The sequence below is a fragment of the Delphinus delphis genome, chromosome 4 (assembly GCF_949987515.2).
Source record: "Delphinus delphis chromosome 4, mDelDel1.2, whole genome shotgun sequence".
Taxonomy (NCBI): Eukaryota; Metazoa; Chordata; class Mammalia; order Artiodactyla; family Delphinidae; genus Delphinus; species Delphinus delphis.
Window position 1 is genome coordinate 112,446,470 of NC_082686.1, and position 14,607 is coordinate 112,461,076.

At 48.2% G+C, this 14,607-nt stretch overlaps 1 protein-coding gene across 1 annotated transcript in view; it reads left to right on the plus strand.

The window, feature by feature from the left end:
- The window catches only part of EPHB1 (EPH receptor B1), a 291,623-nt gene that overhangs the window by 207,138 nt on the left and 69,878 nt on the right, over positions 1-14,607 (plus strand). Inside the window, exons 8-9 of the mRNA XM_060010164.1 lie at positions 3,110-3,218; positions 4,038-4,102. Coding sequence (XP_059866147.1) covers positions 3,110-3,218; positions 4,038-4,102 — 174 coding nt within the window. The remainder of the gene's footprint in view (positions 1-3,109; positions 3,219-4,037; positions 4,103-14,607) is intronic.

Below are 14,607 nucleotides of genomic sequence, written 5' to 3' on the forward strand. Positions count from 1 at the left end.
AGCCTTGTGTATGGGTGTCTGTCTCTACATTAGCCACTTACTGTAGTGTATGTATTCATTTATCTATCTACTATCTCTCCACCTATCTCTCTATATTTATTTATTCACTGATGAGCTGTTTCCTGATAGTTTCCCAGGTGTCACTCTATTCCCAGCGTCACAAATTGAAAGCCTTTAATTTTTCCTTCATTACTTAAATTATATAGAAAACACTCTGCCCTTACATAACATTTTATTTTAGGCCAGCACTCTCTGATGAGGCCCTTAAGAGGGCTTGAGGTTTTCTACTGACCCATATTATATTTTGAAACAATTTAAAGAGTCATCAGAAAGATTTAAAAATCAAATGATTTTATATAAAAATTATACTATCCATTTTCTTATGAAAAATTGTAAGAGAAGCCAATGCTGGTGGGCATCCTAGTGTGAGGACTCTGCCTTGAGCTGGGGGCTTTCCCCCCCACTTCCCAGTGATCTGTACTTGGATGCTTTGATGTGAGCTGTCTGGCCTTTGTAGGATGAGAGTTTGCAGCCAGCTCTGAGTTTATTTTAGGTGAGTTTTGGTTCATATTTTGAGGATAGTGAGCTAGGGTAGAAAGGTGAGCCACTTTATCCAGATGAATAATACTGCTGGTATGAAAGAACACAGGCTGTCTTCGGTTCCTTAAGGATTCTGTTCCCCTCTTTGCACCTCACTTACCATCTAGATTTATGGGCACTTTGGCATCAGGAGGTACACAGGATTAAAAGCCCAAACTCAAAATGCTCTGAGTACTGGTCTCTTGGCAGTTCTGCTAGACAAATCAAGAAGTAAAAATTTCTCCCAAGAAGGCTATTCCTTTTACATTTGGCAGTTAAGTTTTGTAAACCCAACAGAGGTTGGATGTAGGAGAGTTCTGGTAAGTGGCCAAATTCGAGAGTATTTATCTTAATGACTGAGGTTCACACATCGGTAGTAATTATGTTCACTGAGGCTTCAGGCCTCCCTGCAGCACAAAGGTGAGTCTGAAGGTTGTCAGTGATAGGGTCACTGGGGCGGGCAGGACCTGTGGGATCCCGCCCAGGGTCAGTGACCCTGCTTTGGGCAGGTGATGTCCACGTGGGGCAGAGCCGCTGTGGTCCTGGCTGCTCTTAGCTACAGCCTGCTAACTTTTTACTTGCTCACCTCATTTTTTTTTTTTAAACCCATTTATACAACAGGGTATCTACATGTTTACCACGTATTCTGGGTGATTCTTATGCACCCAAGTGTTTGAGAACCATCCTTCAACTCTGTGAGTGGCGAAGGAGACTTCTAAACCCAAGGATATTGGTTCTCGAAGCCTCTGACTCTCTAGAAATTAGTGGGAAAGGGTGAAGGTCACATGGCTTAGGAATTTTTTAATTAACATGAATTTTATTTTATGCCAAATTATTTTTTCTTTAAACACACATATTACAAAAAGCTCGCAGCAGAGGGAAACTGAAACTCTACCTTCAGTCTTTTAAATTGATTTCTAGAGAGTGGGAGACTTCAAGAACAACATCCTTGTCTTTTTTTTTTTTTTTTTTTTTTAGGGTACGCAGGCCTCTCACTGTTATGGCCTCTCCCATTGTGGAGCACAGGCTCCGGACGCGCAGGCCCAGCGGCCATGGCTCACGGGCCCAGCCGCTCCGCGGCATGTGGGATCTTCCCAGACCAGGGCACGAACCCGTGTCCCCTGCATCGGCAGGCGGACTCTCAACCACTGAGCCACCAGGGAAGCCCCATCCTTGTCTTTTGAAATCTCATCCTCCACCCGCAGAGTTGAAGCATGGTTCCCAAACGTCAGGGTTCATAAGAACCACCTGGAGTGCTTGGTAAACACGCAGATACCCTGCCTTTCACTCACAGGTTCTGATTCAGTAGGTCTGAGGGGCCTGGAAATAGGTCTAACAGTCGGGCTCGGGTGATTCTGATGCAGGGCCTGAGAACCTCACTTCAAGAGGAATTATTGTTAGGGGGGCCAGATAAAATACAGGATGGTCAGTTAAATGTTGTGAATTTCAGATAAACAACAAATAATGTTTTAGTCTAAGTATCTCCCATGTAATATTTGGGTCCTACTTAGACTAAAACATTATTTGTTGTTTATCTGAAATTCACATTTAACCGGCCAGTGCATACTTTTATTCACTATATCCGCCTACCCTACTTGTAATAGCACATACTTAGCTTGACCTCCGTCTGCCTCAGTCCCGAACATTCGATAATGGCTCCTTGACACCAAGTGAGAGAATAACCACAATAATAATAATAGCCCACTGGGCCAAGTGGTCTATATGGCTTAAGGAAAAGAGAATTCGTATTAAGGACATCTGTGATAGATCACACACTGTGAAATATGTCACATGATCTGATTAAAAAAATTATTTTAACAGATAAGACGTCTGAGAGTCAGAGAGGCTAAATGCTTTGTCCGAGATCACCAAGCTTCCCCGTGGTAAAGCCAGGGTTTGGGCGAGCTCTGTCTGTCTCTGTGACTGGCGGGCAACCGCTCCCCCGTGTGATACAGCCTGGTTCTAACACCAGCGGAAGCCTGGACCCATTCTCTTGAGTGTGAGCTTGAGAGTGCTGGGCTGTTTTCTTGGCATTTCCTCCATCCTCTGCAGTACTGGGTGCGGTGCTGGCTGGCTGCAGATACTCTTAAATCTCTGCTCAGCGAATCTGTCGACTGGGCTGCATCTCAGCGACTTTGTGTTTTAGAAGGTACTTCAGCAGTGGTTTCCATTCCCCCCATTAGACGTACCCTTAAGGTGGCTGACAGACCTTTGAGAGACCTTCCGAATGAGGGCATGTAGATCGGAGTCACCTCTGCTCTGGGACCAGTGTCATCAATTTAGTTCTGAGGTCCTCTGTCACTGCTGTTTTGCCTTTATTGTTGACACTGTGATTTGGTTTTCGTTGTTTTTGTTTATTTGTGACAACGATTACTCTTGGTTTGGGTCAGGCTTACAGCTCTGAAGCATAGAACCTATCGTCTATCTATCTATCTATCTATCTATCATCTAATGTCTTTGTTGTCATCACTGAGTACCAGCCCTATGCAAAGGGCATACAGGAAGCTTCTAATGCCTCTTTCTCACCTAGACGACTACAAGTCTGAGCTGCGTGAGCAGCTGCCCCTAATCGCTGGCTCGGCGGCAGCTGGGGTCGTGTTTGTCGTGTCCTTGGTGGCCATCTCCATCGTCTGCAGCAGGTAGGCCCCCCGCTCCTGCCCCCACCTGCTCTCCTTAGACCCAGGAAGCCCCGCTTGTGGACCCCTCCCATGCCATGCCGACTGGACAGGGCCAAACTCACCACAGTCATCATCCCATCTCCATCCACAGGCAGCCTAGAATTCTCCAGATTATTTATTTTCTCTGTGCCTGGGATAAAATCTTCTGTTAAGAGCTGGGCCAGCCTCTGAGCATTCATCCTCAAACCTCATTTTAGCCAAGACGCTTAGCCCACCTACACACACGGTTTTCCTGGAGTGACAGTTACAAAATCGCACTTGACCCACTGGAGCATCACACCGTGTGCAGCAGTCCATCGTCTGGCTACAGAGCTATAGGGCCCTCGGCACAGGGCACAGTGGGGCAGTAGGGGAGCCAAGGAGGAAACGAGGAGCTCTGTGTCCTTCAGGAGGGCAGGCCCTGAAGGCCTTGTGAATTTTTAATACTGTTGCTGCTCCCTTGGGTGGTTAGCCCAGATTCAGCTGGCCCCTCCCGAGAAGTTCTGCAGTGCGGCCAGAGTGCTAATAGGCGTCATCCAGAGCCTCTGCTCCAAGCTCTGATGGAGACGCACAGCCCTGCCCGGCCTCTGACAGACGTTGACTTGAAAGACCTCCACCCAGCTGCCCAAGGTGGTGGTCAAGCCAGAATGCTGGCCACGACAGGAGCTCCACTTAAAGTGAGAGTTGCAGTACCCAATCCCACGAGATGGCTGGGTGAGCCCCCATCAGGACAGGAGGCCCGGGAGCAGGGTGGTCGGGGTGCACCCCAGCTGAGAGCGCTCCTCTCCCTTGTGTCCACAGGAAACGGGCTTACAGCAAAGAAGCTGTGTACAGTGATAAGCTCCAGCATTACAGCACAGGCCGAGGTGAGTAGAAAGTAGACACCTACCACCTGAGCCCCGGAAAACCACTGAGTCGAACAGGCGAGTGCTTGGAGGGCTCCTTATAGCCAGCCTGGCCGGTCCCAATCGCAAGCCCCCTCCCGGCCCCCAGCGCCCAGCGGCTGGGTCCCCAGGGACTGAGGCTGCCCACCCCATCTGTGTCCACCCTTCATGGGCACTCATTGGGTGCCTGGTGGGTAGATTATCTTCTGCATTGATAAGCCCATAGAGGATATGGGATGCAGGAAGAAGATTGGGTTTAGCAAGCCAGTGAATCCTGAAATCAGACCCAGTGGGAAAAGACAGAGGGTTCTCTATTAACATCTTCTGCCTTATCTTATCCAATGGAGCGGCTGGGGAATGTGTTAACCAAATTCACAGATAAGTCAGAGAATACGAATGTAGGGAATTAAAAAGATAGCAGAGCCCAAGAGGCCAAAGTGTTGGGATATCTCCCAAGTGTTTTCTTTTAAGCAGTGCCTTTAAAAGTTTTTCTCACTCATTATCTACTCTCTTTTTTTTCAAAACCTAAATGTAATATTTTATAACTAAAATTTCCCCTCGCCAGCGTGCAACATAAAGGCCTGTGTCAGGATTATTCTTTGATCTGTGTAATGACAACGTTGCAGGATCTGCACAGGTCCCACTCAGTCCAGAAAGCAGAACGCTTAGATCTTTACAGCAGACAAGCTCTGATTCTAAATAACTCCTTTTGAATTCCACGGACTCCCTCAGAAACCTGCCCCAGCACTGTGCGCTGTGCACTCTCTGTCCCAGGCTTCCGCCGTGAGCTGCATCTCACCTGAGTCCTGCTGGGCAGTGAGCATGCAAAACAGGCTCCGTCTACACACATCCTAAGCTGGCTTTCACTGGGCGGTTCTGGGAGTGGAAATGGGCTCCAAGGCAAAAGTTTTCACCTGAGGTCACCCAAGGCAGGAGAGTGATGCCAGGTTGCTCCCATGGCAGCTTCACTGCCGAGGGGCTCATGTTCGGGCGTGGCCAAGGTCGATGCTGGCTGGAGCTGCACAAAGGCCACTCTGTAGATATGGCTTTGTTTCCCGGGGGGCTTTCAATCCAAGAACAAGAACCTGCCAAGGGTCTGTAGAGGACCAAACCCCTGGCAGCTGGGCTGCTGTTCCACAGTCATGGCTGGGAGAGGTCTGTGGGCTGGGCACCGGCTGAGGCTCCCACGGTGGTCCAGGCAGACCCCATGATCAGGAGCACAAATGGGGAGTGAGGGCTTGGGAGAGCAGCCCCCTTCTAAGGCGATAGGCACAGCTCCTGCAACACTCAGAGTCCCATTTACTCCTCTTTCTTTCCCCCAGCAGGCCAGTTGGGCCTCCATTCTAACCAGACATCACTGGTTTTAGAGGGGAAACTAGAATGTGTTCTCTCTCCTTTCCTCACATCCTGACTCTGCACCTCACGGCAAAATCTACAGATGATTTTTCTTATAGTAACCGGGACATTTCCCTTCCAGGAAGGGCCTTACCTTCCTAAGAACAGAGACTTTGATTTATCTGTGATTCTTAAGTGAAGGTGCCCCCTTCCAGGGTGCCTCAGAATTACCTGGAGGGCTTTCTGCACTGCCCTGCCTCCCTGCCTCTGCCTCTCGGGATTCTGACATCGCCCCGCCTCCCTGCTCTGGGCTGACTCCTGGCCATGTTGAGAGCCACTATAAAGTCTATTTCAGATTTGGCATCCTTTGAACTCTGGATGAAACATTTAAAGATGGCCATGTGGGCTTGAAAGCAGAGGACACAAAATTGGGTTCAAAAGGAAGAGTGCCATTTTGAAGACTAGAGACGCCCAAAGGTGAGAATGTCCCTTTTTAAAGGCATGTAAGTTAAGCCTTGTCACCACCCCTTAGTCGGGGTACAGAAAGTCCCTAAGCATCAAGCTGGGGTGCATCTTGCTGCCTTTTTGGGCACTTCAACCTCAGACCTGACCATTCTGCTCTGAAGTGGCCGGCCTGGCTGGGCTGCCACATGGCACCCACATGCACAGAGGTCTGCTCCCAAAGTGCTCACAGCCCGCTTCTGGGGAACTCTGTCCCCTCTAAGACCAACAGAAGGAGGCTTCCCTGGTTCTCAGGGTCCACATAAAACCCACCACCCAGTCTGCAGTAGCAGAGGCCTTGCTGCAACCCGTGAGGGTGGGACCCGGGAACGCAGAGTTCTTCACGGACCAGAGTTCGCTCCCTCCTTGGCCTTAGAAGTCTGTCTTCTTTTAAAATCCATTCTCCTTTTTATAAATGCTCTTTCCTCCTATTCATAACTGTTCTCTTTTTACCCAGTCCCTGACACCTGGCTCCTCTTTGCACTCTGGTTCTCTAAACTCATAGCCTCATGCTTTGAGCTGCATTAGTGCATTTTCTCCCACGGACATCCATCATTCTGACTAAAGCTATTACTGTTGGAGAATGACAGTCTAAGGGCTGTGGAGCTGGGAGAAAACTCAGCACACATATAGCAGAAGAGGAAACTCAAGGCTCTGGTGGAGAATAGGCCTGGCCCGAGACGGGGGAGGGTAGGAGTAATTAGTTATGGAAAGCCTACTCGGTGCATTGGGAACTTTATGCTGGAGGCTCGTGTCCATCCCTCTGACTCTGACAACCACTCTAGGTGGCAGACATTAATGACATGACTTTGCCTGGTCTCACCACTCATGGGTGGCCAAGGTGGACTGCACACCCTCTAAACCTGGCTGCAGAGCCCATGATCTTACCATATTGCAGAGGCGCAAGGCGGCTGGAGGTCAGAAGCAAGTCAAAATGGGGTGAGGACTAATCTCAGAAGCCCTGGTTGGTGGTTTGTTGGTCCTCTCTGTGGGTCCCACTGCAGGAGGCAGAAAGGTGGACACACCTGATGTGAATGTGTGCACATAACCATTCCTGGGCCATCCACATGCATGTACCTCACTGTGGGACGTGGATGGTAACCCGGACATCTAAGTGCTTCCTGCCCTGAGAGGGACAGAAAACCTGCAGCAGTTCCCCAGCCTCACTCATCAGTACCCGAGATGGCCCCTGCCTCTCTTCCCCGCAGGCAGGGAGGGCATAGGGCCACATACAGAGGTCAGCGGCCCCTGCCCTCCCAGACCTACCTTTCAAGCTGATGCAAAGGCTGAAGGAGACATAACAGAAATGTTGGCAAACATAATACCTTCTCTAGTCCGTGAAGCCCTGGCAGATCTGGTCAATTTGAGAATGCCAAGTGCTCCCTAAGGCACTGGCTTATATCCCCGCTCTGAGCCTGCAGCACAGAGAACAGACTTGTAAGGGGGGATTTGATTTGGGTGAAAGAGACTAGAGGGAAGGCAGGTAGGGAAGTGAAAGTGCATGGATGCTGGACTGAAGAGCCTGGGAACCTGTGGTTCATGTTCAAGGGTGGGTGGGAGTGTGGGTTTCCCATGTCGGGGAAGAGGCAGACAGACGGAGTGTTCTCGTGGTTTCCGTGGGCCAGTCCGCAGAAGGTGCTGGCTGCCTAAAAGTTGCCTGGATGGGATGATCCAGGTGGGCTAGGGTAGGCTGGGTAATCTATCTTTAGAAAACTTCCAGCTGATGCTACATTTTGGAAGTGTTACCAGGTACTTATGGGGCTTGGATGGACAACTATACGCTCGATGGTGATTGACACTGCACTGATTTCTGAGATGGATGGAGTGTGCAGGGGTGGGGAGAGAAGAAGGTAAGGTCTTTGTAAGGGGTCAAGGGCTTTCAGAAAGCAACCCTAACAGAATCATCTCCTTGTTACAGGCAACTGCAGATATAATCACCGAGCTACTTTTGTTAAGCTTTGAGAAAAGCAAAAACAGATAAGATATGTGTCTAAAGACCATAAGACTGGCAAACACACTAATTTTCACACAGGACAAGAGGACAGAACACAGGGACCACAGAACAGGAGGGTGAGCTTGATCCCTGCCAAATGCTCCAGAGACTGGGAAGCAGATGGGTTCTAAAACTAAATCATTGGGAACGAACACAGGATTGTTAAGAAAAGTTAAGGGGACCTCATCTCATTTACTAAGGTTACACATTTAGTAAATTCAAGAGGAATGGTATTCATAGTGGATTTTTATTTTGGCAAAAATATCTTATGATCTCCCATGGGAAAGCATTGTAAAGTGGGTACAGAGCTGGTCATCATATGAAAAGATAGTGGGTTAGTGAGTCTGTCATCCAGGAAGGAAGTCACCAGTTTTATTCTAGTTCTCGTCCAATTCAATCTCTTGTTCGTTTGATTGTTTTTTAAATTCATGAGTCAGGTGCAAGCCTAGGGATGCTTATCAAGTCTGTAGGTAACAGTCGGGTGGCTCAAGGAACTCCACAGAAGACAGAATCAAAATTCAGAACTATACAACAGCTTTGAACGCTAATTTGAAATCTGCAAGACAAAATGTTAGAGGGATAAATCTAGAAGCTAGTGTTGGTTAAAACAAAAATAAAGCACTACAAAAAGGAGGAGACCTGACTTGCTATCTGTTTGTATGGAAAAGTTTCAGTACTTAGTTGATCACATGCCTAATAGGAGTGAGAAAAAGCTAATAAAAAAGGCTAAGCACTGTTACTAATGCAGAATACTACTACTAAAAGCCTCCAATTTGAGCACTTACTATGTTGAGCACAGTAACTTTAAATTAACTGATTTCAGCCTCATAACCGTCCCATGAGGTAGATTTGGCATGTGAAGAAACAGAGCCTCAGAGAAGTCAAGTAGCCTGTCCAGAGTTTTATGCCTCTGTGGTCACAATTAAAGTTGGGATCAGAGGAGGTGATACACAGAAATGCTGTCCTCTGTGCTGGTGAGAACACATCTAGAAGGACGTTCTTGGTTCTGGGGGCCCCATGTGTCAAGAAGGACTTTGTCAACAAAGCAGCTGACCCATGGAGGGTGCCAAGTCCTGACCTGTCACCTCAGAGACACCAACCGATTTGGTGCTGGAGAAGTGCAGGCAGGAACCTGGGGGTCAAAAGCATGACACTATCACAGCAAAAGAAAGGTGATACTGTTGTGCTCTGTTGTGTTAAATGGAACCATCGGTGAGAGATCCAAGTAGGCAGACTTTGATTCAATATATGAACAGCCCCCCAAACTGGAAGTGTACACACAGAGCCAGGCTGCTTTGTGGGGAGGGAGGTAAGCTCTCTGGTCTTGCAGAGACAGATATCAGTAAAGGCTGCTGTAGAGGATGTTGTAGAGAGGATTCCTGCTTTAGGTAGGACACTGGACTTGATTCGACCCAAGATTCTGCACCCAGCTTTCTTGACTCTGGGTGGGAGGGACGTATCTGAACCGTTCAGGACACAGCATCCAGCGCACTGGAAATCACCTTTGGACACCAGGGTGAAGGTCAGGTGTAGCTGGAGGAGGGACACAGACCATGGATATTTTGGCTGCCTCTCCTGAAGCTAACAGGAGCATTAGCACCTGAACATGAGTAAATGAGGGCCTATGGGAAGAGGAGGAAAGGCCCCCAGGTGCAAAAGGTGGCTGAGTGTTCAGTGAGTGTTTATTAAATGTCAAATAAATTTAACGAGCTAGCTTCACCCATTTGTCTGCTGCTGGCTCAAAGCCAGAGCCTCTAGAAACCAGGGTTACCCTTTGAGTCCCCAGCTCCTGGGCTGTTGCCCTCAGGTTCCTGGCAGGACTTCAGTGGCCCAGAGACAGTGGGCCTTGCCTGGAAGGACCTGCCTGTCCTGGTCATTGATACCCAAGAAGCAGGGAGATGTTTTTTTTCTGAAACTATTTTTCCTGAAATACCTTCCTCAATAGCAAGTAGCCTGTGGTCCACTTTCCTTCTCTTGGAGACACATATTAGGCAATAACTGTGGTTTTAAGAACAAATCTTGAAATGTGGTGAAACCCCCAAACAGAAGGTGGAAGGAAGAGCTTCCTCAGATTCGGTGCTTTTCCACCAGCCTTGTTGCCCACCCTGGGGCTCCCTTTCTTGGATTCTCCCTCTAGCCTTGGCTGGACACCCATGACCTCCACTCTTTCAGGGAAAAAGACAACCACCCATCATCCTGGTCTTGACCCCAAGCAGGCGGAGCAAAGTGTTTCTAGTGTCCATCAACCTTTCCTGGTAGATTTGCTCTGAGAAACTACCCGTTCTCAGCCTTTCACATCAACAGCTTCAACTGTGTGAAGCTCTGGGTAACTCATGTGTCCACCACATCCACCACTCCACATCCAGCCTTTCAGCTCTGTTTCCATTCTGAGTTTTCTGACTGACTTCTAGGCCTTGCATATTTCATCCATGCATTCAAAGTCTAAAGCCACGTGTGCAAACTTCCCTAACAATAGGGTTTCCTTCCCAAAGTCCATCACCTGGTTAATAGGACCACTTGATTCTGGAAGCCTTGGCATTGATTCGCATTCTTCTGGTCCTTCCTTCCTTCCTCATCTTTAATTGCTCACCAAGTGCTGTCAGTTATTCCTTTGAAATTTCTTTTGCCTCTTCTGCTGTTGTCATTGCGATGCTCTGCTTAAAAACTGTTATCTTGTACCGTAATTATAGCAGCAACCTCAGAGCTGTTTTCTCAGCCTCCAGCCCCTTCCCCGCAACAATGCAAGGGAATGCTGCGGGCTGTCAGCAAAGTGAACTCCCTGATGCCTTGCTCTCAGTACATCCCTTCCCTGCTGCTGGTACAGTTGTCAGCTCTGTGTGTCCAATGGCAGCAATCCAGATGCCTTTGATGGTAGTCAAGGCCCTCCCACTAGTGCATTAACACTGTTCCGCCTCAGACACCCCCTTCCTTCCACACTTAAGCTGACCACACTGTCCCTGTTCACGCAATGGCAGGTCTCTCTCTGAGCTGTGCCTCATGACACTTCAAGCTTCCCCCTCTTCAGTGAAGGACCACATGACCTGTCCTTCTAGAACTCTGACCTTGAAGGCTAGCATCCACAGTCTTCCACCTTCTCTGGTTTCTGCAGCACTTACAGCTTGTTTCCGGGTGTGGGATCCTGATTTTAGACTCTCTGGCACTGCTCCCCAGTTTGTTCACATCTCAGTGACCTGAGAACTCCACGAGCTCTGTTTTCCCTGTAGATCCCACAGTCCCTGGCACAGGGCTAGTTGCATGTCTGGTCAGCATTGAGAAAAAGAGGGGCGATCAACGTTCTGAGGCAGAGGACTGGACGAGGTCCCTCCCAGGAACCGGAGTTTACGTGCAGATCCCTAAACAGCTTCCCTCTTGTGCTTAGATATCTGGACCAAATTTAGGTGAGTCATGAATATGACAAAGTCTGCCTTGGATCCAGAATGGGGAATGAGGAGGCAGATGTTCCCCTTTCCTATGGCTCCATCAAACCTGCTGGAACACAAGATATCAACGACTGAAAACAACCTAATTTATGCACTAGCTTTCCGGACTCTACTGTGGGATTCTAGGAATCCTCCACTAGCAGGAGGGCACTGGGCTCTTCCTGGCACCCTGAAGCCTCCCTCATGGGACCCGCAAGCTGTCCGTGGTACTGATTTTGTCCTTTCTGAATGCGCAAGAGGGCTGAATGGCAGTATTCCATCTTCTTCTTCCACTTTTAATACCTAAATGTCACTTACTGTTTAGAACTGGCCCTTTACCAGCCCACGCTATCCTGTCCTGAGACCCTGGTAGTTGTAAACACGTCAAGCTGACTTTTTAGCTACACCCCACAATCTGCCAGCATCCCCCAAATTTATCCCAGCCTCTTCCCTTTTGAGAGCACACTAATCTCCTGCTACAGGATCTCCAACAATACTCAGGAGTTTCTTGTGCTTCAAGGACTGCTCCCTGCCATGCAGGAAGGCTCTGGATAATGGCGAAGTCATTTCTCCCCAAAGTTAATATCTTTAAAGCCTTGGTTTATGTTTGAGATTTTGCAGATCTCCTGGGACTATGGTCCTTTAAAGCTTTAATAGTCCAGGCTGTGACCCCACTCATAGCATAAATGGGTTTTGAGATCAAAGAATAAACATATCTTCAAATCAGATCTTTAATAGAGATTAGTAAACTAGAAGATCATAAAATTGAAGTTTTTCTTTTCTCTCTCTCGGCACCATCAACCAGTTTAGGTCTGTACATACCACTTTTGTGCCAAAGGTATGTAACCTATGTTAAAAATGATGAAAATAATCAGAAACTATAAGATATTATAAATATTAACACTAACAATAATATGAAGCATTGGACAGAGCATTCTAAAATGTCTTACATTATAGAGCTATATTACATCTGATATTATTATAACTGCCATTAATAATATTTCCTCAACAGTCACCATCTGAGAATATTTTCTGAGCCCTGTCTCTAAACGTTTGGCCGTGCCCGACTCCACAGCTGACTCGAATTCCTTGTTCACTGTCTGGTGATTCATTGCACTAAATACCATTTCCCTGATAATTAAAAACTGCTCACTGGCAAGTGGGAGCAGAAACAGGCTGATGCAGGATTTATGCAGAAACACAGAATGAGCCAAAAGACAAATGACCGGTTCTGCCTAGCTGAAGACATTTTACTTTTCCTCATCATCTTCTGGGACTAGAAAAATGTTAGCTGTGATGTGGGAACGAGGTCTGGAGAGATGTGTCATCCCGAGACGAGGTGGATGCCGGGAGAGCCATTAGTGCACGTGTTCCGCCAAAGCACTCTTCAGACTTAGGACCTAGGGACCCTGCCCACAGCCATTCCTAGACTGGCCCTATCTGACCCTCATCAGAGGAAAAGCACTGAGTTTGAACCGTTTGTTAGACTTCTGATTTCAGTTTTCCTTCTTCAGTCTAACAAAGGTATCCTCAACTGCAGGGAAAACAAGAACTGATTCCTACCCTGCATAGGTGCAGGATGCTCTAAATTGACATTGCATCACCAGGTCTAGGCTCCGTGCCACCTCCTCGGCTTCTTGTGAAAAGCTTCAATGATGACCAAAGCCTCTGCCTGGCCCAGAGCAGCAGCTGAGACATCGTGTGTGCTCACACACGCACATACTCATACACACGCACATTTGTACACTCACACACACTCACATACACACATACGCACTCACACACACACACTCCTTAATTCCACAAGCCCGTGCGGTAGCACAGCTGCCCGTGAATAAACCACACAGTGATTAGAATGTGAACTTTCTCCCATGCAGATGCCCTTGCTTGGACGCCACTGGCCTAAATGAATCCTGGCACCATCAAGAGATGAGCTCTACCTTCTGGGAATAGCTCCTTCCCAGAACTGATTGGGGCCAGTATCTGTGGAGCTCATTAACTCATAACCCTCTCTCATTCATCCTTACATATGTCTTTACTTGCAAACCATTCATTACAGCACATTCTAGATTATTTAATTAGTTTCCATGGAAGAGTTCCTGTAGGACAGCTTAGCATACATCGTTTAAAAGCCCTTGATCCAAAATAACAAGGTGGTATTTTTAAAGTAACTAATATAACCCTAAGAGGTTTACAGCCCCCCAATGCTCAGCTCCCATGCCCGCCCCCCCCCCCCCCGCTTCCTCTTCCTACCGCCCCAAACACTTCCTAGAACAATTTACTGATAATAATCACGAGCATATCAGCTTGTGAGCCCTCCCTGTACATCAGGCACCGTGTTAGGCATATCACTTGCAACATGGTCCTTAATATCACAGCAGCCCCAGGGGGAAGGTGTTCCCTCCTCCGTCAGCAGAGGAAAACGACGTTATAAGAGATATATGTGGTCTTGGCTCAGAATGCCCAGCTAGTGAGAGGCTTTGGTGTTGTGACCTCACCTCTAGATCCCAGCTTCTGGGCTCTGAGCCTTCTCTCATTTCAGCCCAGAACTGGGAAGAAGTCACAGGTTGTTGACACTGGCCTGCTGCCCCTGTGGCATTTTGAGTGGGTCTTTTGTGGTGACCTCGTCTCCTGAGCTCACCCCTCCAGCGCACACTAGCCAGCTTCCACCTGAAGCATCTGTGTTTCTTCACCTAAGCGCCTCTCAGGCCCTGGAGTCTCCCCGCCCACCTGCCCATCAGGGCAGCCAGCCCTCAACCAATGACTGATGGGAGTCCTGTGGAGCTTCGCCAGCTCCCTCCACCCTAGGGTGGGCCAACTCTGAAGCATATGGTCTCAGAGATTCCTAGGGGCTGGGGAGTTAAGCCTGTGTCAGTTACTCACAGTCCCAAAGTAGTAAGTGCCTTGAGAGCACACCTTTCATAGGCTGCCTTCCTTTCCTACCTACCTGTCACACTTGCCTGCGGCTACTTCTTCGGATCACCTCCCAGATGAGCCACTTGCTTTCAAAACCTTGTCTCAAGTTGTTGCTTCTGGAGAAACCCAAAGTGAGACTGCCTGTAGATACTGGTCTCGGTTGTTAGACTTTCTATGTGGTTTCAATCCTTCCTGCACTTCACTTGTTCTCCACACCAAAGGAGAAAGGGATGAACCTCCAATTCTGTTTTCCCCTTTGTCCACTGTTATTAAAGTAAACTCTCCCTCTCTCTCTCTCTCTCTCTCTCTCTCTCCCCCTCTCT